Source organism: Megalops cyprinoides, chromosome 7 (assembly GCF_013368585.1).
Source record: "Megalops cyprinoides isolate fMegCyp1 chromosome 7, fMegCyp1.pri, whole genome shotgun sequence".
NCBI lineage: Eukaryota > Metazoa > Chordata > Actinopteri > Elopiformes > Megalopidae > Megalops > Megalops cyprinoides.
Window position 1 is genome coordinate 39,603,160 of NC_050589.1, and position 21,685 is coordinate 39,624,844.

Below are 21,685 nucleotides of genomic sequence, written 5' to 3' on the forward strand. Positions count from 1 at the left end.
AGGAACATAAGTAGGTGACCTCAGTGCAAGTAACAGGGAAGAACAACTTATCGCGCTGCCTGCAATGATTCGGTATGTAAAGAAATCTAAAACTTAAAGTCTCCGATTATTAAATATTCGTCAGGGTATCCTATTTTGTCTTCTTGAGTGAGTATTGAGAATTCCCCATTAACCAAAAAACTACCACTCCCAAATCACCGGTTGAAAAAAACATCATCCCTGTCATGCGACTGCGGGAAATAATGCTTGCCAGGAATTGAAGTTTTATCACTTGCCCTCTTCTTGTAAGTAATTATCCACATATGCGAAGTAAAACTTCAAGTCCCAAGGATCAGCGCGCAGAGGGCTACTCCTCGCATATGACTTCCTGCCTCTCGTTAAAGAATCTCAGATAGTGAACAAATGTGGTAGTTGTTTTTGTGTTTCGGGGCACTGTTCGCAATGAAAACTCAAGAAAGCTGTGAAGACAGCAAGGTACGACGTTAAAAAAGGAAACTCGGCAAATTAAAACAAAAATTATAGACCGTATAGATAACCACGGTCTATAATTTGGTAGATAACCGGTGACACCGTTGGGAGTAGCTGTCAACGAGCTTGCTGGGTAGCTAGCAACCTAGCCAACTAGCTAGTTCGCTAGTAACAATATTTAGCTTGTCAGCCAAGCGGGCGTATGAATATATTTCCTTATCTTGTGGCGGAACGTATTCTGTCGAAAAAAGTTAAAGCGTAACGTTTTCTCAACCGAATACCAACGTGACCTAATACGTTCATGATGGAGGAGGTTGACAGAATTTTAATTCATTCGCTCAGGCAGACTGGAACGTAAGTATGATTCGTTTCATTTTTATTAAGGAAACGTGGCTTGCTAGATGATGCTAGCTGCTTATCCTTAGACATCGCATCTTCCCGCTTTTCTCTTGTGCAACCCGATTTGACGCAGAATTGTGAAAACTAAGTTTGTGACCGTCTTTGCTAGCTGGGATGTGCACACTACCTAGCAATAATTTGGTCAATGTCCCACAAGTTAAGTCGCAGCCTACATCCAAGTCCTTCCAAAAATAAGGCCAGTAGTTAGTCGCGCTGGATTTGGCTGATTATACATTTTTATGTTTGGATTTGTCATTGTCTGGGCTTTGAAAATAAAATGCTGCCCTAGTACTATCCCAGTACAAATCTAGCTAGCTTTTGTTGCAACTGACAGATAAGTCGACTCTTCTAAGGTCACGGCTTTGATTATTTAAAGTTTAAAGTACCATCTGAGAATGAATTTATTTGTGTTAATTTTGTAGTGTTTTGCTATCACCCAGTTATGTCTTAATGTTGTTGTTGAGTTGTTAGGATTTCAGATGTGTCCATCAGACAAATTTTGTTATAGACAGTAGAACATCAACAGTAAAATTCAGTGTGGCTGTGAAATGCAGTAGTTGGTTGGAGAATGGTGCAGCTATTATTATTATTGGATAAGACAGCAATCTGAGCAGAGTGAGAAACAGTGCTTACTCTGTCAGGGAAGAAGTGTCTGTATGAAAGCAGCTTCCGGGCCGAAATGTGCATGGAAGTCATGACCCATGTGACAAGATAATGAAATGTCTCCCTTGTGACTGGTCTGTGCATATGAGAGAGTGTACATGTTTTCTTGCATGGGACTGTGTCTTACAGAGACTGTGTGTGTGTGTGTGTGTGTGTGTGTACACGCATTTGTATTCTCACGGCTGTGGGCATGTTCTGACAGGGAAGTGGGAGAGGATGTGGACAGCGTGAAGCAGTTCTCCAGTGAGCTGATCGTGGAGGCAGTTGTGCGATGCTTGCGTGTGATCGATCCCTTGCTGGGCAATGGCCTGTCCCCCACACTGCCCCCAGGCATGTCTGCCCGCTTCCGGCTTGGCATGAGTCTGGCTCAGGCCTGCCAGGTAAGATAAAAGCTGAGGGGAATGAAGCTTGCTGAAGGTCATGTTTGTGGGTTCTGCAAAGTTTAACTGGTAGTGATTTAAATTTTCAGCCTGTACTTGTACTTTTAATTCTTTCATATTTAAATATAGTGTTGAATCACACCTAATATTTGCTAAATATCCCCCTTATGCTAATTCCATGTATGAGAATGGAGGCTATGAATTAAGACACCATTATAAAAGCTGTTAGACAGGCGGCAGTGCATTATATTTCTTGCATGTGATTAATATTACAGATCCATTCCTGTGCTGTTAATGCAGAACAATGTGCAGAAGAGCGCCCAATTGCCACACTGTAATTCTATAATTTCTTTACTGTCTCAATAGAAGCTTCCTTTTGCTTCACAGATGAGCCCAGCTTCATTATATAGGGTGACCAGACTGGAACATCCAAAACGGAGTGAATGCAAAAGGGGGAGGGTTGTCTAAAGTAACAGCTGGCAACTAAAACTTTTTTTAAATCATCTAAGACAAACCATATGGAGTTGAAACAGTCTTGTAAAGAAAACCTGTATTGGAAGCACATGGCTAATATTCAGTAAATCAATCCACTGTGCACAACAGGGTGTCCTCTGTCTATGAAACAAAATAAAAACAACATACCTGCAAATGAATAGGGTACATTATCAGTTAACTTGAACAAACCTTCATGAAATGTTTTGTTCCCTATACTCAGTTGTCACTGAAAAGTGTCTTATGTTTAGCTTAATAAGATCATCTATAAATGTGGTGTATTAGTGTACTAGAGAGTGGTGCTAGGGTTTTTTAATTATTATTTTCCCCCTTATTCACTCTGACTTTGGAATCAGCAATTATGTATTAATCTTGCCTCACCATATGATCTTCTGTGAAGAAACACTGAGGTGTAATGAGTGCAATCCTCTGATACACTTACCTGCAGCCAGTGGTTATTTTGCGTCCTAAAAGTCCAATGGTCCACTATAGGAGAGCTAACTTTGATTGCAGGATAGATGCACTGCTCATTGTTGTCAGCTGAGCAATTCCTAGGTACTAGGAGTTGCTTGGAAGTTCTGAAGAGCAGCATAATAAGGACCTCTGAACAACTTAAATCCACCTTACCCTCAGAGAAGGAGGCCAATTATGGGTGCCACTGTCTTAGGCTGTAGGGTTTAAGCACTAAAATTGAGCTTCTTTATCAGCTGACTCCCTCAGTTCCCCTGCTAGCAAGTGTTTTAACCAGGGCTTGAGCTTTTTTCCTCCTGCAATTTGTGTATTTTGTGATTCCACAAACAAAGTGGGGTGAAATTTCAATCCACAGTCTGTACAATGATATGAATGCTGATAAAGTACAGCAATAGACCATTCATGAGTTTGGCAATGGCTACTCAATGTTTTGCACTTGCTGGTGTTAGTTCAGCTTCCTTGGAATAATAGTCATTTTCTGAAGGCTTTCCAAAACGTTTTCATCATACTATCCTAGGTAATAGGGATCCAAGCACATTTTTTTCTGTTGATTGGTACTTATGCTTTTTATTTTTAGCTGTAGTGACTCTATTTCATATTGCAGATTTAGCAGGTTAAGTAAACTAGCTATGTAGCATACTTTACTGATGTTATTCACACTGGTTATTGTTTTTGTTGGTTGTCTGTCTAACAAAGAAATAAGTATGTTTGACAATTTAATAAGAAGACATTTTGAATTTTAGGATTCCTGTCTTGTTGATACCTCGATACCAGGACAGATTCTCATTAACTGGGATCATACCACAGCACTCCCCAGTGCCTTTTACACCACATGATGCCATTTCTCCACCAGACATGATTGGTGGTGTGTTCTCCCTTCCCCCAATATCATATCCATACCAGTATATTTCAGTTTATGCATTTCACTTTCTTTGTCTATTGAAAACTGGCTTCCCATTCTGGGACCAGTGCTGGAATTTAGAGATAGGAGAATGAAGCATCATGAATTCCAAAATGGATGAAGCTGTCAGATGTTATCAGTGATTAACTGATAAAATGAATCACTTTATTTCTCTGTGGAGGGCATTTTTTTATTGAACAACTCTGAAACTAGTAGCTTCAGTGGTGATTTGGTTTATGAAGCCTCAGTCTCCCCTCACTACTGTAATCCCACTGTTTGACGCAGTTAAACCCAGAACATACTCTATGATTTTATCCCTAATTTAGTCCTGATAATAGTTGTCACATGTTTTGTACAAGTGTGATTATTGTCGAAATTTGGCAGTTGCATTCTGAAATCTTTCACCAGTCTAACAGTGCTGATTTTGTAGCTTGTAAATTACCAACATCTACCTGCTGCAGTTCAAGTGAATTGGAACAGACTAGCAGGTCTGAAAATGTTTTCTGCCATCATATCTAATGTTTGGTTTCTTAAGCCAAGCTAATAAAAGTCTTCTAAAAACCAAATGAGAAATGATCTTTCAAAATGGGGTTTCCTTTGGTTTCCTTCTACTGCTATTCTGTTTTCTTCCTGGTGATGTTTATACATCCAATCCTGTGCCCGTAAACGGGTAAAAATGGGTAAAACACAGCGACGATTTGCCATGTCTATACTTTTATTTGATTGGTAGCGGAAATACGAAAGCTTACCTTATTGCCTAACAGCTGCCCAGGCTGTCAGTCTGCCACGTGCATCCACATCCACAACCCCACCATGAGTTCACTTGCTAGCTAGAGGTAACATTATTATTTTTTTTAACTTTCTATTTATTTTGTCAGTTTTGTGAAATGGGGGGAGAGACAGATGAGGAGGACGACAAAACAAAATCGGACGAGCCGCCAGCGTCAAAGAAAAAACGATTTACAACGTACAACTCAGACTGGTCGAAAAGAGAAAACTTTTCTGAATGGGTAAGGCCCACCCAAGGGCCAGCCAAAATTTCAGTTAAATATGGAGGAAAAACAGCGCTGGAAATCATGCAATAACAAAGAAGCACCGGACAAAAAAAGGTTCACCATAGGAAGACAGGATAGCAATAGCGGAGCTTAGCAGTGTATACCACGGAGTGCTTCACGGCCACAGCTACTTACACTATATGGACAAAAGTCGCCTGACCATTACATTGTAATGACATTGTATTAAAATACATATACTTTAATATGGAGTTGGTCCCCCTTTTGCAGCTATAACAGCCTCCACTCTTCTTGGAAGGCTTTCTACATGATTTTAGAGTGTTTCTGTGGGAATTTGTGCCCATTCATTCTGTAGAGCATTTATGAGGTCAGGCACTGATGTTGGACGAGAAGGCCTGGCTCGCAATCTTCATTCCAGTTCATCCCAAAGGTGCTCGATGGGGTTGAGGTCAGGGCTCTGTGCGGGCCAGTCAAGTTCTTCCACACCGAGCTCATCAAACCACATCTTTATAGTCCTTACTTTGTGCACTGGGGCACAGTCATGTTGGAATAGAAAAGGGCCTTCCCCAAATTGTTGCCACAAAGTTGGAAGCATAACATTGTCCAAAATGTCTTGGTATGCTGAAGCATTAAGATTGCCCTTCACTGGAGATAAGCGGCCTAGCCAAAACCCTGAAAAACAGGTGTGGCCAAATACTTTTGTCCATATAGTGTATCTCCTCTTATCATCAGCAACCAACTCGTGTTGACTTGGTATGGGACAGGTACTTTGCCAACTCTGTCAAAAGCATTGCAAGGACAAAACATGGCAAAGGAGTTAGCTGAAGCAGCTATACCTGGGAACTGGAAAAGCTTTCTCAGGGTGGATCAAAATAAAACAGAAACTTTTCCAGTACCTTTCAGAAGCCCTGTTCAAGTCATTTGACCATGCAGAGAAGCAGCTTGTCATCGCTCAAGGAAGTAATGTCCTCTGCAAGCCACGGTTGCATGATATATGTACTATCTCCATGCACCCATGAGGAGGCACACAGCAGGATGATTTTGCACACATCTCATGCTGCACAGAATGGCCATAAAAAGATCATGATTTGAACTGTTCATACAGATGTTGTAGTGCTGGCAGTTGCTGTGGTGCAAAGTCTTGGTGACACTGTACTCTGGTTTGTATTTGGAAAAGGGAAGAACTTCAGGTTCTTAGCTGCACATGAAATTGCACATGGGCTTGGACCTGAGAAGGCATCTTCACTTCCAATGTTTCATGCTCTGACTCAGTGTCTAGCTTTGTTGGACAAGGAAAAAACATCATGGGCGATGTGGAAGGTTCTCCCAGAACTTACTCAGGACGTGGAACTGAGCTGTGCTCCATCTGACATTCCAGCACATGTAGCTGAAACCATTGAAAGGCTCACAGTTTTGCTCTATGACAGAACCAGTACATGTCTGCTTGTTAAAACAGCCAGGAGAAAGCTTTTTTCAAAAAGGCACAGTGTTCGTGGTCTTCCACCTACAAGTGCAGTTCTTGAACAGCATGTGAGGAGGGCAACCTATCAGGGTGGCCATATATGGGGCCAGGTATTACTGCCATCTCCTCTCTTGCCTTGCCCAACTAAATGGGGGTGGGTCAAAACAGAGGATGGTATTTTTGAACCACACTGGACCTCATTTGCTGAAGCATCTAAAGCCTGCTATGAACTTATTGCCTGCAAATATACAAAAGGCTGTATTAAGCAATGCAAATGCAGAGCAACATCACTGCAGTGTACTGCATTGTGTTTATGTGAGGGAGAGTGTTGGAAACCATGAAGACCTCAATGCAGTTGTAGATAGGTATAGTTGTAGTTAGTTGTAGATATGAGTAGGTAGATAGGTAGCAGAGCAGGATAGTACAGTAAAATATGCTTAATCAACAGAGGAGTTCTGCAGGAATGACATGATGGCGGTTCTTCGCCCTTTCAATGCAGTTTGAGATATTTGTTGTATAGTTAGCAAATTAAGATGAGTTTTTAAATGGTAAGACTAGTTGTTTAAAATTAACTTCACTGGCTCTTCATTCTGTTTCTTGTTGTGCATATCAAAAAAGAGAAAAAAAAAAGTTCCTAATCCTAATGAGCTGGCAGCTTGCTGTGGTGGATTGGCTTGCGTGTCTCTATGACCCTGTGAGCTGTTTAAAAAGAGGAATCTTTTTGTTTCCTCTATGGTGAATTGCTCTGGGGTAGAGTAGGGCTGGGCGATACAGCCGTCACAATAGATCGAATAGCTATTTTTAGCGCAATAACAGCTATCCCCGGTATGTGGCGTTAGGTTTCTTTCCATATTTTTTCCCCTTCAGTCATACCTGATGCGGGAGCACACCTCCAAAGTTCAGTTAAATGCTTCTGGGGCAGAAAAATATCACTTGTATCTATATGTTGCTTAACTTACCTATTAGCTTTGAAAATCACATAGCATATGTTTTCACTCTTTGTCTTTGTTGCCATGTGTTTTTGTCTACCACATGGTAGCAGCATAGTGCTGTTGCTGTGATATCAACATTGAATAGATACGAGTGGCGTTTTTCCCCCGGAAGCATTTCACATGGCTTCGGAAAACTGGAGGTGTGCTCCCGCATCAGGTATGACTAAAGGGAAAAAATATGGGAAGAAACCTAATGCCACATACCGGGGATAGCTGTCATTGCACTAAAAATAGCAATTTGATATATCTCGATGGCTATATCGTGCAGCCCTAGGGTAGAGACCAGACAAAGATTAGCTCTTTATCACTTATAATTATGCATATATATTTAAATTCTCAGTGGAGGAGAGCATAAGTGTTTATTGGGTCCATATACATAGATCCATCCCAAATTACAGGAAAAAAAATAATTTGTACAAAGGAACAGCTGGGCAGCTTGGCAGGGATTCTAGGTCGCTTTGTATGTCCAGGAGTCATGTTCAGTACTCTTCAACCTCTGAGAAAATTTGCAAGAAATTGTAAAGATTTATTCATTTGACTCAGCATTTGGCTGCCCTCCAAATGCTTTGTCACCAACTGTGTCACCCTATAGAAAACCATAAAACCAAAAATAAAACAAAAGAAACCCCTAAAATCAAAAAGTCACTCACTGAGAGAAATAGAGCAGTGCCACTGTGAGGGGCACAGTTAGAGGGACTAAATGAATCAATGAGCCGTTGAAGTGGATCTTTGCGCTGATCTGTACAAAACACTTGTACACAAAAAGAGGCAAAATGCCCATCAGTTGTCACAAATAACTCCTCACACTGTTCTGAAATTTCTGCTTTTTTCTGAGGATTTCTAAATGAATAAACCATGCGCTCGATTGTGTGGAAGTGTGGTGAAGGACTCGAGGCCTCGCAGTTAGACCTCATTGCAGTGAAACAGGCCAGTTCCCAGTAAGCACAGAACTGAGAATGGCCCACCTTCCATTTGATAACCTGAAAGCCCTCAGTCTGTGCTTTCCTGAGCAGGATTAGCAGCAGTCTACCAGTGTCTGCTGAGCCTGGTATGTAATGTTGTTGTTAGAAAAGGCTGGAAGTTGGGATAAACTGCTTTTTTGTCTCCAGGACCTGGGCTACAAAGGGGAGATTGGCTACCAGACCTTTCTGTACAGTAGTGAGCCAGAGATCCGGTCCCTCCTCATGTTCCTGGTAGAGAAACTGCCCAGAGCCAGTGCGGAGGCTTCAGACCAGCCTGCAGGTGCAGAAACATGCCTCACTTGAACCTCACCTCTGATTGCCTGTATACTAGATACCAATACCAGAACCCTGCCTTTTTAAAATCTGGCAGCACTTCCTTCAGTTGTAAAATAGCAACAGAAGAGCACTGTTGCAATAGAGTGACCTTATAAGCCAGCGTGTTATTTCAGCAGTGCTGCAGAGGGTGTGTGTATTTCTGTCTCTCTTAGCATATCCCTTTCTTCATCTCTCCCTCCTTACCTCTTACTTACTGCTCTCCCTGCTTTCCTCCTCTTTCACTCGCTCCACCCTCTTCTTCCTCTCTCCCTGGCAGGTAAATCTGCCCTCCTACAGAAGGCTGTCTCAGCCCAAATCAAAGCCCAGCTCGCCTTGCCTTGGATCCCCCCCCGATTGGCATTTCTCAGCCAAACACAGGTATGAGCTTTTGGTCATGTGACACAGAGTCCTTCTTGTTATAGCCCGTCAGTGCCTCCCTCATCTTTATATGGTCATGTCAGACCAGAATGTTGCATTTAAATTTTTCTAAGTATTTTTTATTAATTTGGATTGCTGTTCATAGGTCTGTGATTAGAATCCACCTGTGTTCCTTATCCTTAAACCAGTGTTTCATTCATGGTGTGTCTGATCTCAAACTCTTGGTTTCAGAGTGCAGGTCTGTTGCACAGTTTCCACTCACAGCCTCTGAGTTTACCACACAGTCCTATAGCCCTTGGAAAAAAGCCAGTGAAAGGTGAGGTCAGACAAAGCTCATAAATTTAGTCAGCCGTGTTTAAATTCATGTTTTTGATGGATTGATGAAAGGTTGATTTTTGATTCTCATGTGTGACGCCTCCTCTTTACAGAGATGACAGATTATTACAGGGACTTCTTGCTGCCTGTGACTGTCCAGCCTTCCCAGCATGCTTCAGTGCCTGCCTCCCTATTGGAGCACCATGCCCTAGAAGTCAGTGCCACCCAAGAGTGGGAGAACGAGTGGAACAGCCAGGGTCTCCTTACTCGACTTAGCCCTGAGGTAAGCCAGCCCTGAGGTGCACACATTCTGTATGTTCATTCTGAGGTAGCCACACATTCTGATTGATAGAGGAGGCCGCTGTCTCTGTATGGAGACTCTCCATACTCCTTCTCTCACTCTCAGTACCACATTTCCTTATTCTCTCTCTCTCCTTGTCTGTCTCTTTTTTCTTTCTGTATAGGGGTATCGCTCTAGGAAACGGGCACGGCTTCAGAAGAGAATCGAAGAGCAGCTCCGAGCCGCCACACAATTCAATACCACCTCTCAGCATGCCTCAAGATTGGGCCCCGATCTGATGGAACTGATGCACTCTTTTGGAGGCAGTACTATCGGGGGAGACATCCTGGCCAAGGGCACGCGCTTTACTCACACAGAGAAATTCACCTTCACGCAGGTACACATGCCACAAAAAACACTTTATCCATCCAGAAAAACTCACCTTCAGGTTGATAAACAGACCACAGGCATCACTTCAATCTCACAGAGAAGGTCACCTTCACACAGGCACACAGGTCATGATTGTTAATGTTTTTGCAGGGAATGGTACTGTGAATGTCAGTGTTTTAGGCCATATCCTGCCTTTATGTTTCTGCCTGATCTCCTGACCTTGCTGTGTAATGTCATTGAGGAGCCCGAGGCCTCCAGCCAACAGATGGTAACAGCGAATGTGCTGCCCAGCTCTCGGCAGTCAGAGGAGGATGTGCAGGCCCAGCAGCAGGAGGAGTTGCACTCTCTGCAACAACAGCTGCAGCAGCTGTCCGTCCGTATGGAGGAAGTGGGCGGGGAAATCAAGCAGCTCTCCGTGTCAATCACTCAGGTATTTCCAGAAACACAGGAAGTGCGTTGCAGAATGGTCAATTCAGTTAACCCCTTGGAAACAAAATATTACTTCATATGTGCTCAATATTATGTTTAATGGATCAGTAGTGTCCACAGTATGGAGATTGAATTTCAGTTTTTTCGGTCAGATTTCTTTTTTTACTTCATTGTATTTCATGGACATTTTGTCCTGCTGCCCAGTAAATTATTTTTACATTTCAGTTTGTATAAATGTTATAATGTTGTTTTGGTGGATTTGGTCCTGACTTTGTGTTCAGGTTTCAGTTGAAGCAGAAGGAGTGTAGCAGCACTGACATGCTGTATTTAGTCTGTCTATGCCTCTCTGTCAAGGTTTCAGATGAGCTGAAACAGAGAGAGCACGGTAATGCAGACAAGGAGGACACTGTCAGAGTGAAGAAGCATGCCATTGATCTCCTGCCTGATGCTGAGAGCAACTTGGTCAAGCTTCAGGTGAGAAAGGCTTGCAGCTGTCCCAGCTCCCTTATGCAAATACTTAATCATTCACTCTTTTCATGTTTTCTGTGTATTTACCACATGTTGAAGACCATAATTGTTTGTATGTGGGTGCACATGAACTATGTACATTATTATGTGTATTATGTGCTCTTTTGTTGTTGAAGCTGTAAATGAAAAAAAAATTATGTATGTATGTATGTGTGGTTGTGTGTGTGTGTGCGTCTGTGTATATTTCTGCAGACTCTGGTGGAGAGCAGTTCAAAACGGGTGGTCAGCCTGGCCTCTCAGTGGGAGAAGCACAGAGCCCCCCTCATAGAGGAACGTCGTAGACTGAAAGAGCTGTGCAGCAATCGAGAGGTAGTGCGCAGGCACATACATCACACTCAGACTGTCAGGCAGATCAAAGTCAAAGTCAAAGTCAACTTTATTGTCAATTCTCCAATATGCACAGGACATACGGAGGATTGAAATTGCGTTTCTCTCAGGCCCACGGTGACAATACAACAGTTCGACATAACACAATGACACTGAGAGACAAGAACAAGAATTTTCACAGAAAACAAGCTACAAATATTTACAGCAAGGGCATCCAGGCACATGGTAGGTTTATAAATATAGAAAAATAAATATAAAAATATAAATATAAATACAGATTCCACAGGAATATGATGTAGACTGTTATATAAGTAAAGTGACTGTGCAGATCTATGTGAGTTTGCGTGTGATTAATGTTGGGAGTAGGAATGGGTGGAGATGGCTCTAACCATGTTAGAAAGGTAACACACACTGACCATGTTAGACTGGTACCATCAGAGATGTCAAGCAGTATGAATTTGGTGTAGATTGTGTGATTTGAAGCACCAGCTAAATCACATTACATTCCATTACACATACATACAACTACACTGCTGCACAAAATCATACAATATTTTCATTAATTGAATTTAGAAAAATCTTACATAATGTTTGATATGTCATCCTTTTTCATGGTAAAGTCTGGTGTAGAAATGTATGTCACCCCACAATTGTGTTTTATCAATCACATGCTCAGCTGTCAGTTTCCTTTTTTAACCCCCCCCCCCCCTTCTCCCTGACTTTGCAGCTGGCAGTATTATGTTATATGTATGTTGCTTCTGTGTTTTGGATCGTAGTCCTGTTGCCTCACCCAATTACACTTTAGCTTCATCTCATGCGCAGATGGTTGGACATTCTCCTTAAGAATTGTCTGGTACATAGCAGCATTCATGCTTCCTTCAATGATAGCAAGTCGTCTAGGTCCCAAAGTAGCAAAACATCCCCATATCATCACACTGCCACCATCATGTTTAACTATCGGTATGACGTTCTTACAGTGGAATGCTGTATTTGCTTTTATGCCAGACATAGGAAGACTTGCATCTTCCAAAAAGTTCCACTTTTGACTCATCTGTCCATAGAATATTATCTCAAAAATCTGGGGGATCATCCAGGTGCTTTTTAGTACAGTGGTTATAAAAAGTCTACACACCCTTATAAAGGTTATTTGACAAAAATAACAAGAATGTAAATGTCAGACTTTTTCCATCTGTAACGTGATCTTCCAACAAACAAAAATCCAGAGAAAAAACAAATAGTTAATTAGGAACATTTTAAATAAAAAAACTAAAGCACCCTGATTGCATAAGTCTGCACACCCCTTCCAACTAATACTTTGTGGAAGCACCTTTTGCATTTATTACAGCAGCAAGTCTTTGTGAATAAGTCTGTATTGACTTTGCACAGGTAGACATTGGAATTGTATCCCACTCTTCTTTGCAAAACAGTTCAAGTTCCTTCAAATTGCAAGGGGATCTCCTGTGTACAGCTCTCTTTAGGTCATTCCACAGGTTTTCGATGGGACTGGGGTCTGGGCTCTGACTGGGCCATTCCAAGACTTTGATTTTCCTTTTCTGAAGCCATGCCTTGGTCGACTTGGATGTGTGCTTTAGGTCATTGTCGTGCTGGAATGTCATATTCCTCTTCGTCTTCAGCTTTCTGACAGAGGCTAGCAGGTTTTGTGCCAAAATATCTTGATATTTGGAGCTATTCATTGTCCCTTCTGTCTTGACAAGAGCCCCTGACCCAGCTGAAGAAAAGCAGCCCCAAAGCATGATGCTACTATCACCATGCTTCAAAGTGGGTATGGTGTTCCTTGGATGATGAGCTTTATTGGCTTTGCGCCAAACATATCTTTTACAATTTAGTTCAATCTTTGTCTCGTCAGACCATAGCACATTTTCCCATATGGTTTGGGGTGACTGAATGAATCTTTTGGCGTAATGTAGATGGGCTTGGATGTGGTAAGAAAGGTCTCTGTCTTGCCACCTTACCCCATAGTCCAGACATGTGCAGATTACGAGAGATGGTGGTCACATGCAAGGAGTGACCGGTACCTGCCAGAAATTCCTGTAGCTCCTTCAGTGTTGCTGTTGGCCTCTTGGTTTTCTCCTCATCCTCTCATAACTTTGGAGGGTCGTCCTGATCTTTGCAATGTCTTTGTGGTGCCACATTTTCTCCACTTATTGATGACGGTTTTGACAATGCTCCATGGTACATCCAGTGCCTTCGATATTCATTTATATCCCTCTCCTGATTGGTACTTTTCAACAATTAGCTCTCACAGTTTCTTTGGCAACTCTTTGTGGACCATGGCTCTCCCAGTAGGATGCAACCCCAAACATTCAAGCAAATCCTGCAGCAACAGCTGACTTTAATTTGGGTTTAATCAGAATCACTTTCATTGATGGCAGGTGTATGCTATTTACCTACAGGCATGATTTTGACTGTGATTAGTTAACTTTGAACACAGCTAGCTCCTCCATTACGAAAGGGTGTGCAGACTTATGCAGTCAGGGTGTTGTAGTTTTTTTATTTAAAATGTTTCTAATAAATAACTATTTGTTTTTTCTCTGGATTTTTGTTTGTTGGAAGATCACATTACATATGGAAAAAGTCTGACATTTACATTGTTGTTATTTTTGTTGTTTTACATTTCAAAAACCTGCAATTTCATAAGGGTGTGTAAACTTTTTATTTCCACTGTAAATGGGAGACAATATTTGATGTTTTTCTTGGTGAGCAGTGGTTTCTGCCTTGCTACTCTTCCATGAGGCCCATTTTTGCATAGTCTCTTTCTAATTGTTGAGTCATGAACACTGACCATAGCTGATGCTAGAGAGGCCTGCAGTTCTTTGGAGGTTTTTCTGGGGTCTTTTGAGACTTCCTGGATGAGGTGCCACTGTGCCCTTGGAGACATTTTGGCAGGTTGGTCACTACTAGGAATATTCACCACAACTCGAAGTCTTCTCCATTTGGAGATAATGGCTTGTACTGTCTTTCAGTGGAGTCTAAGAACCTTAGAAATGGCTTTGTAACCCTTTCCAGACTGATATATCTCAACAGCTTTTTTCCTCAGCTGTTCTGAATTTCCTTTGATCATGGCATTGTATGCCTGTAGAAGCTTTGTGGTGACTACTTCTCTCTGATGGTGAGGTTCAATATATATGCCATTTAAACTCAACAGGGCTAGTTGCAGTCAAGCCTGGCTGTGTTCAGTCACCTAATTATAAACTAAAATTTTGTTGATTTCTGTGTTTCAAAACAAAGGGGGCAATTACTTTTTCACAGGAGAAATATGGGCAATTGGTGACTTTTTTTATTAAATGAATGAAATAATGACTTAAAAACTATGTTTTGTGTTTTCTTCGGTTTCCCTTGTCTGATATTAAATTTTATTTGATGATATGAAACCTCTCTGAGTGAAACAAGCAATAAAAGAGGAAATAATGAATGGGGCAAATACTTTTCACACCACTGTATGAACAAACATTTCTCTCACAGTGTCACAAAACAATGATGAATGAACTGAATGAATCCAGTAGATTTTAATTAGAAGGGAACAGAAACTGTGCAAGAATGCTGTATTTACTTTCATTAATTTGCCATATGCTTTTGTGTATGCTCTTAGGAAAACTTTGTGGCTGGATTTCAAGGCTCAAACTAATCTGAATCACCATGATACATATCTTGTCATCAAGCAGCGTTGGTCAATAGTTGGAAAGCCAGAATGTTTCATACAAAACAGCAAGCACATTGGTGTCAAGCATAAAAATTGGTGTCAAGCATAAAAATGTTTAACTGTTACTTTGCTTGTCTGAACCTGGAAAATTAATGCAAGCAGGACCCTCACATTAAAAATACTGTTTTACACATTTGCTTATATTGTTATTTTACATGTAATGTTCTTCCCAAAGATTGATTTAACTTTACCTATGTACTGTCCCTCAGTTTCCAAACTGTGCTTGTTAATGATGGGAGAGATCAATACAGGAGAGGACACAAATTTTTAAAAAGTGTGTAGGTGTTAAAATTCACTTTCAGATTAGTAGTTAATGTCTTTCAACATTGTTAGCTCTGATTCCACCATGTTTTCCAGATGTCGCCACTTCTGCCATTTCCATGGTTTTCGCCATTTTCTGGAGTTGCTCTTGTTTCATCTTTAGCCACAGTGCTGAAGCAGTGACAGTGGATTGTCTGAAATGTGATCCCAAATGATACCCTTCTCTTTCGAATAAGCATTTGTATGATGTCACGTAAAATATGTGCTATTTCTGGTTCTGACGGGACTACTTAATGAAGCAGCAAACTGCTAGATCACTTCTGTTCTCACCTTCTGTTGCTCTGGATCAGGGCAACTGCTAAATGAATGTAATATAATGTAATGAACATTTGACACCTCCCACAACTGTTTCCTTTCACTTAGGGCTATATTGTCCCATTCGCACGTAAGTCCTTTTTTGTGCGCCTCCAGTTACGCGCATTCCAGTTATGTATTCTCCCCTACGCGCTCCGATCACGCCCACAGCGCTTAACTTCAGAATGAAGGCGGGCTCATGAAAGAGGCGTGATTTATTTAAAATAGAAGTAGACTGAGTCACAACCTCATTTATTTTGGCTGTCAGGAAAACATGGACTTGTGCATTTACCATGTGAATGTCATTGAAATCCATTCAAACCAGAAACCAGACTCTGATTTTGAAAAGAAATGCAAAGGGAGAGCTATATTACGAATCGCCTCAAAGGAAAGCATTTGTTTCTATGTATTACATAAACCCAAAAATAAAGTAAATTCCAAACGACACATGTGCAGGGCCTATGTATAAAGACATGTTTGATGTGTGGAGATTCATTAACCCATTTGCACGTAACATTTTTTATGTTGTGTTGCGCGCATGTTATATTACATGGACCGTACACGCGAAAGGGTCAATAAAAACGCACTATTGAGGAAAAGGTGCAACAATATGCATGTTCCAATATCCATGCTTGAACTCATGCTGAGTAGCCTATTATTAAAAATCCATTATTAATCACTCATCATGATTCTTCCAAAGTACTCTCTATTAGCTAAATTGATTAATGAATGGGTAACGCTCTGCTATTTATACTCATCTTAATTGATATTTACTCATCTTAATTGATATTTCTGGTTTATTCTAATTGAACTAATTATTCACCAGGCTTGTTCACAACACCATGTGTTGTAAAATGTTTGTTTTTTGTTTAACAATGTAATGTAGTGTTACAAAAAATGTTATTGTAGTTTAAAAATAATGACACGCAAATGTCGTAAATTTTGAACTTTATTTGTACATGCATAATAATGTTAAAGGTAGGGCTACCACCGAAAAGGCAATATGGTGTTTCATCATGTAAATGGTGGTTACATAAGAAACGCCCAGATTTTGGGGTTGCTCTGCCCGAAGCGCGTAACTGCCTTCATGGCGCGCAAATCATAGACTTAAGTCAAGGGGAGAATACACGTAGGCTGAAAAGTGCATAGCTGCACGCTTTTTTTGACTTACGCACATGGAAGAATACGCCCCTTAGCGTCTCTGTAGCACTCTGTAGCAATGACCAGATGCGTTACATTCTTACCTTGTGTCCCCATTATGTGTGTTTGTTGTATTTATGTGTTCTCATATTTGCATCAATTCTGTGTGTTACAGTGTTTCCTCAATGAACTAATGCAGTTTTAATTTCTGTAGCTGGAGTCATCTCGCAAGCTCTCTGAAATCAAAGGCCTTCACCACAAAATCCGGCAGTCTGCAGAGGAGGCCAAGAAGAAGGAGGGACTCTATAAACAGCTGGTGGGTCGGGGTGGATATAGACAGAGGGAGAGAGAGGTGGTATGAGAGAGGGGGAGCAGAGGATGGAGGGAGAATTTGAGACTAAGGTCAAATCTTCATATGTTATTACTTTCACATTCCTGACTTTGTTGTTTTGCCCTTCCTACACAGATAACAGAATTTGAGAACCTGCCCAAAGATGTGTCCCGCTCTGCCTACACCATGAGGATTCTAGAAATTGTGGGCAACATCAAGAAACAGAAGGAGGAGATCACAAAGGTTCAATCAGCTATTGCCTCTCTGTCATCTGTCTATGATCACTTTCATAAAAAAGTGGTGCCAACACTGTGGAATTGGAATTCAGATTTTTGATTAGTGGGTGCATTTTTAAATCTACACCTGCATCCTATCCAAGATTTACCCCAAGGTCTCTTGCGGTTAATCAGGAATATAAATGACAGAATTCTGCTGCATTTCATTTATCCCTCGTCTTAGCTGGATATCTGGACAATGTGATAAAACATTGTGTGTCATTATGTGTTTATTCAACTTGTGTAGATTTTGTCAGACACAAAGGAGCTTCAGAAAGAGATTAACAGCCTGACAGGGAAACTGGACCGGACATTTGCAGTGACAGATGAGCTGGTCTTCAAGGTAAAGCTTAATCTGAGACATATTTTATCAGGGAAATGTGAGAATATGAACTTGAACTGAGAGTCTGATGGCGCCGGTGACTGGACTCCTGTCAGCTGTTAGAAGTCTGATTTTTGTGTCCCACAGGACGCAAAGAAAGATGAATCCGTGCGCAAGTCCTACAAGTACCTGGCTGCCCTGCATGAGGTAGGAACGCAGTCAGTCTCTCCTCCAGTCTGTTGTCAGGTCAGCATCAGAACCAGATGGCAGACTTAATGAACACAGCTGAGAAGCATGGAGATTTTGGGATGGGACTGATTTATAGTCATATTGTATGAATTTGTGTAGAGCTGTTGAATTGTATGCTCATTTCTAGTGTACTTCTGCTGTTTGACATGTGAGCTTGTGCTTGTCCCAGAACTGCACTCAGCTGATCCAAACCATCGAGGACACTGGGACCATTCTCAGAGAGATCCGAGACCTGGAGGAGCAGGTTTGTGATGGTCTGGCCTCCCCCCCAACCCCATGCTTCTGACACTAGAGTCGGCTTTTCCCCTGCTTTTCATACATCTATGATATTAGTGCAATACTAACTCCTCATCCTTATTGCTTTGAACTTTCTAATTTATTTACTTTATAGGTCCAGCACCCAAGAGGTAATATTTACTTTTCAAAGTTGCTGTCATAATACTACTCTGCTGTATTATCTGGGACCTTGTTATAACAATATGTATATATGAACTCCCATTGCATTATACCTGTATTACCTGGAATGGTAATATTTAACTGAAACAGCTTGACACATAACTGTGATTATACTATGTCAAAAATGAGTACAACATCTTATTTTATTCCTGAATTATAATGATCTTTAAGTATGTTGGATATGTCACTGCAGTGTCATGCTTTCTGCAGATTGAGACAGAGAATGGAAAGAAGACAGTCAGTAACCTGGAGAAGATCCTCGAGGACTACAAGGCCATTCGGCAGGAGAACTCTACTCTGGCAGCCACAATCAGAGAGGCTTGAAATTCAGATGGCAGTGCCCCACCTAGGTGCCTCTTGGTATAGCTGTGGGCAGAACATACCCAAGACCACCCCGTGTGGCAACAAGAAGCACATCATCGATGGGCAGACTGGCCTTTTACCCCCACCTTTGAATTTCACCATCACGTCCTTGCACTCAAACAAGGGATAAACATCTCCTTGTCCTGCAGTGATTTGGAGATCTTTTTAATGCATAAATGTAGGGTACCTTTAATTCTGGGTGTCTGTATGGCATTTTAAGGTAATCAAGGAAATCAAAGAAGATTGCTCATCATGCGAAAGAACAAAGGACAGTACTAACATCACAAATGCATTGTTGAGAACATGAAAGGAAAAGGAGACGTGAGAATTGAAGTCAAATTTATCACGTTTTCTCTTGAAAAAGAAAAAAAAAATTACAATTGAAAAATGGAGAATTCACTCTCTCTTATTAATCTTAATTTGATATGTAAGGCAATATCTCATCACCTATAGGTTTCCATGATAAAGGGTTGGTTTTCTTAAAATTATCAGTAGAGACGACACCTGTAAGATCAATGACAGTGAGCCATGGTGTGTTGTCTCTATTGTAAGTCATGTGATTCTGTCCTTGGTCCAGCGCTCATGCTATTCTCTGTAATGTACAGGTTCAGGACAGCAAAGGCATGCAGTCATCTGCAACTGTTTATCACTATAGCCTGCATTTCATTTTATTTGAAATTTGGATCTTAAAAATTTGAGGTTCACTAAATGCTATGTTGATGATATTATTTGTTGTTAATCATCCATTCATTGACAAGTGCTTTGAAAATCCAGTAGGAAGCCCCTGAGTGCCGGTAAACATGGGTTAGAGAGAGAGTCTTGTAACTTTAGTGTTCCATTTTCCTTAGACTGTTCCACATGTTGTCATGTTCTCTCCCCCAGTGCCCAGAGTTCTACAGGCTTTCAATCTGAAGTTAAATCTTTTTTTCCAGGGTATTTACTTTTTCAGTGGTGATTACATGGAATTAGTGATCTGAAACACATTAATTGCATTCTTCCTACAGGTTTTGTGTCCAAAAATCAAAAGGTTTTATGGCTCACAGCAGTTACATTATATCTATTCTACTGAGTGTGTGTTCTCAGTAGCGGGGTCTACTGTGACTGGTCACTTTTGTTCTAAGACTGAGACTTCATGAACCTCACAATGAGTGAACCTATCATATGCTGTCAACACTGTTATGTATTGACCATTAAAACTATTCCCTCCATCGGTGAGTCAGTGATGTCACATGGTTGCTCTGCGCATGTTGGGAGTTGGTGAAGCCTTATTCTTTCACGCGCTGCTGAGCGTAGCCGAGAGATTCTGCATTGTTCTGCCAAACATGGCTGCAGGCTGTTTTAATCCCTCTCCCCTGCTTTTTTGATGTCATTATGCTGCTTGATTTTGATTGTTTCATTGTGAGCCTTATTGAACTGAATTACATTAGTTAACCAAATTAGTCCTGCTTCACACATGCAGCTCCTCACTGCTCTGAGGGGTGCGGGAACAACGCGGCCTGAGTCTCTATATAGTCACACACTATAAAGACGGGCTCAATGTGTGTGAACCTGTCCTTAAATGCTTGGTGCTGATTAGTTGTGGGCATCTTAAGTGAGGCCTCCTGAAACATTGAGTAGAGCCAACATATAATGTCACCAGTTGTCTAAATGTAACAAATCAAAATGCTCAGCTCCACAGCTGAGTATTGTAATCAGTGAATCATTGATAGTGCTTCTCGAAGTTGTTTGTGTGTCACTAGTTGCAGTTGTTGATTTTCTCATTTACTAAACTTGACCATTGAATAATTTTGAGTAGATTAGCTCTTTATGATTAAAATAAATAGCTTGATTATGGTTGTGAGTTGACTGGTATGTTGCTTTTCTCTAGATGAATTAATGGATATTGTACAGTGCCAGGGTGCCTCATTTGTATTTGTAGCGAAGGGCGAGAGCAGTTAACCCACACAGCCTCGAACCCGGGTCTATGGGGTACCAAACTGCAGCTTCAACCGTGACGCCAAAGAGCCAGGCTCATTGGTATGGCAGTCAGAGCGCATACTCAACTGGAGTGCCAGTATTCATATGTTGTCACCCATTCTGCTTGTGAAACAACCAGTATTTATTTGCTATTTGATTACTGCAGTAGCAGGAAATAGCCAGCACTGGTGTATTTTCTTCCTTCTTTTTTTGCTTGTTCTTGTGCTTCAGGTGCCTGGTTTTACACTACCCTGATGTGCCTGTATCTGATGGGTGTGGGTCAGTACCGTCCTTGTTTCTGTCAAAGAATTAACAGGAACTGGCTTTCAGATACTGTCCAGTCAGTTGTATTTGTCACTACCAGCGCCGTGCACTTACCTTGGTGACTGGCTGAATTACTAGAAAAACAGCTTTGGCGTTTAGGCTGCAGTCAAACTCTTGCCGAATTGGGAAGCAGAACTGCATCATTGTTGATTATGCTGCTGCAATGTCTTATTTCAGGGTCTTTTTGCAAACCAGTCCAGCTGGGTTTGATTCTGTACTAAAGCCTGTCACAAGCCCAGGATGTAGGTACAGTTATTATTAATTGAGCTTGCTATTTTACTCAGAAGTTTTAAAATACCCAACTCTGGGACATGTTAAACCACCTACAGCAGGTTTTCACTTACTGAGCTTCTGTTGGTATTCATGATATAATGGTCTCCTTGTATGCGTCAGATAAACAATCATGTTCTTGCCACAGCTCAATAAGCTCATTTTCTGTGTCTGTCCAATGGATTTTGCCTTGGTGCTCACATCTTATATCACTGTATCTTTCTTCCTCAACATCTCTCAGTGCTTCTTGCAAGAAACGGCTACTAGAATGTGTTGCTTAGTGATAGTTTTTCATCAGTTGTTGGATTCCCTTCTCATCAGCTTGGCACAGAACATGATTCTGACCAATCATAAATCACAATATTTTCTGGCCTGCAAGAAACTGACTCACAGCTTGTAAACGCCCACAAGAATAGTTGTCATCAGCACCTAAAAAACCACAAGATCTATGCAGTTGAGGCAATGGACAACGTCATTGTGCATAAACCAAGTTTCAGC

General features: G+C 41.2%; 1 protein-coding gene across 2 annotated transcripts; it reads left to right on the forward strand.

Annotated features, from left to right (window-relative positions):
• Window positions 1-365: 365 nt before the first annotated feature.
• On the forward strand, window positions 366-20,253 carry ccdc22 (coiled-coil domain containing 22). Of its 2 annotated transcripts, none has more exons than XM_036534127.1 (16): window positions 366-822; window positions 1,733-1,910; window positions 8,351-8,483; window positions 8,796-8,896; window positions 9,128-9,212; window positions 9,325-9,494; window positions 9,676-9,888; window positions 10,123-10,311; window positions 10,665-10,784; window positions 11,031-11,147; window positions 16,856-16,957; window positions 17,108-17,215; window positions 17,495-17,590; window positions 17,717-17,776; window positions 17,988-18,062; window positions 18,485-20,253. In XM_036534127.1, exons 1-16 carry the CDS (start codon window positions 770-772, stop codon window positions 18,596-18,598), a joined length of 1,914 nt encoding a protein of 637 aa, XP_036390020.1. In that variant the 5' UTR covers window positions 366-769; the 3' UTR covers window positions 18,599-20,253. The 2 variants fall into 2 exon arrangements, with proteins under 2 accessions (XP_036390020.1, XP_036390021.1); XM_036534128.1 differs by having other exon boundaries at window positions 10,126-10,311.
• Window positions 20,254-21,685: the final 1,432 nt, after the last annotated feature.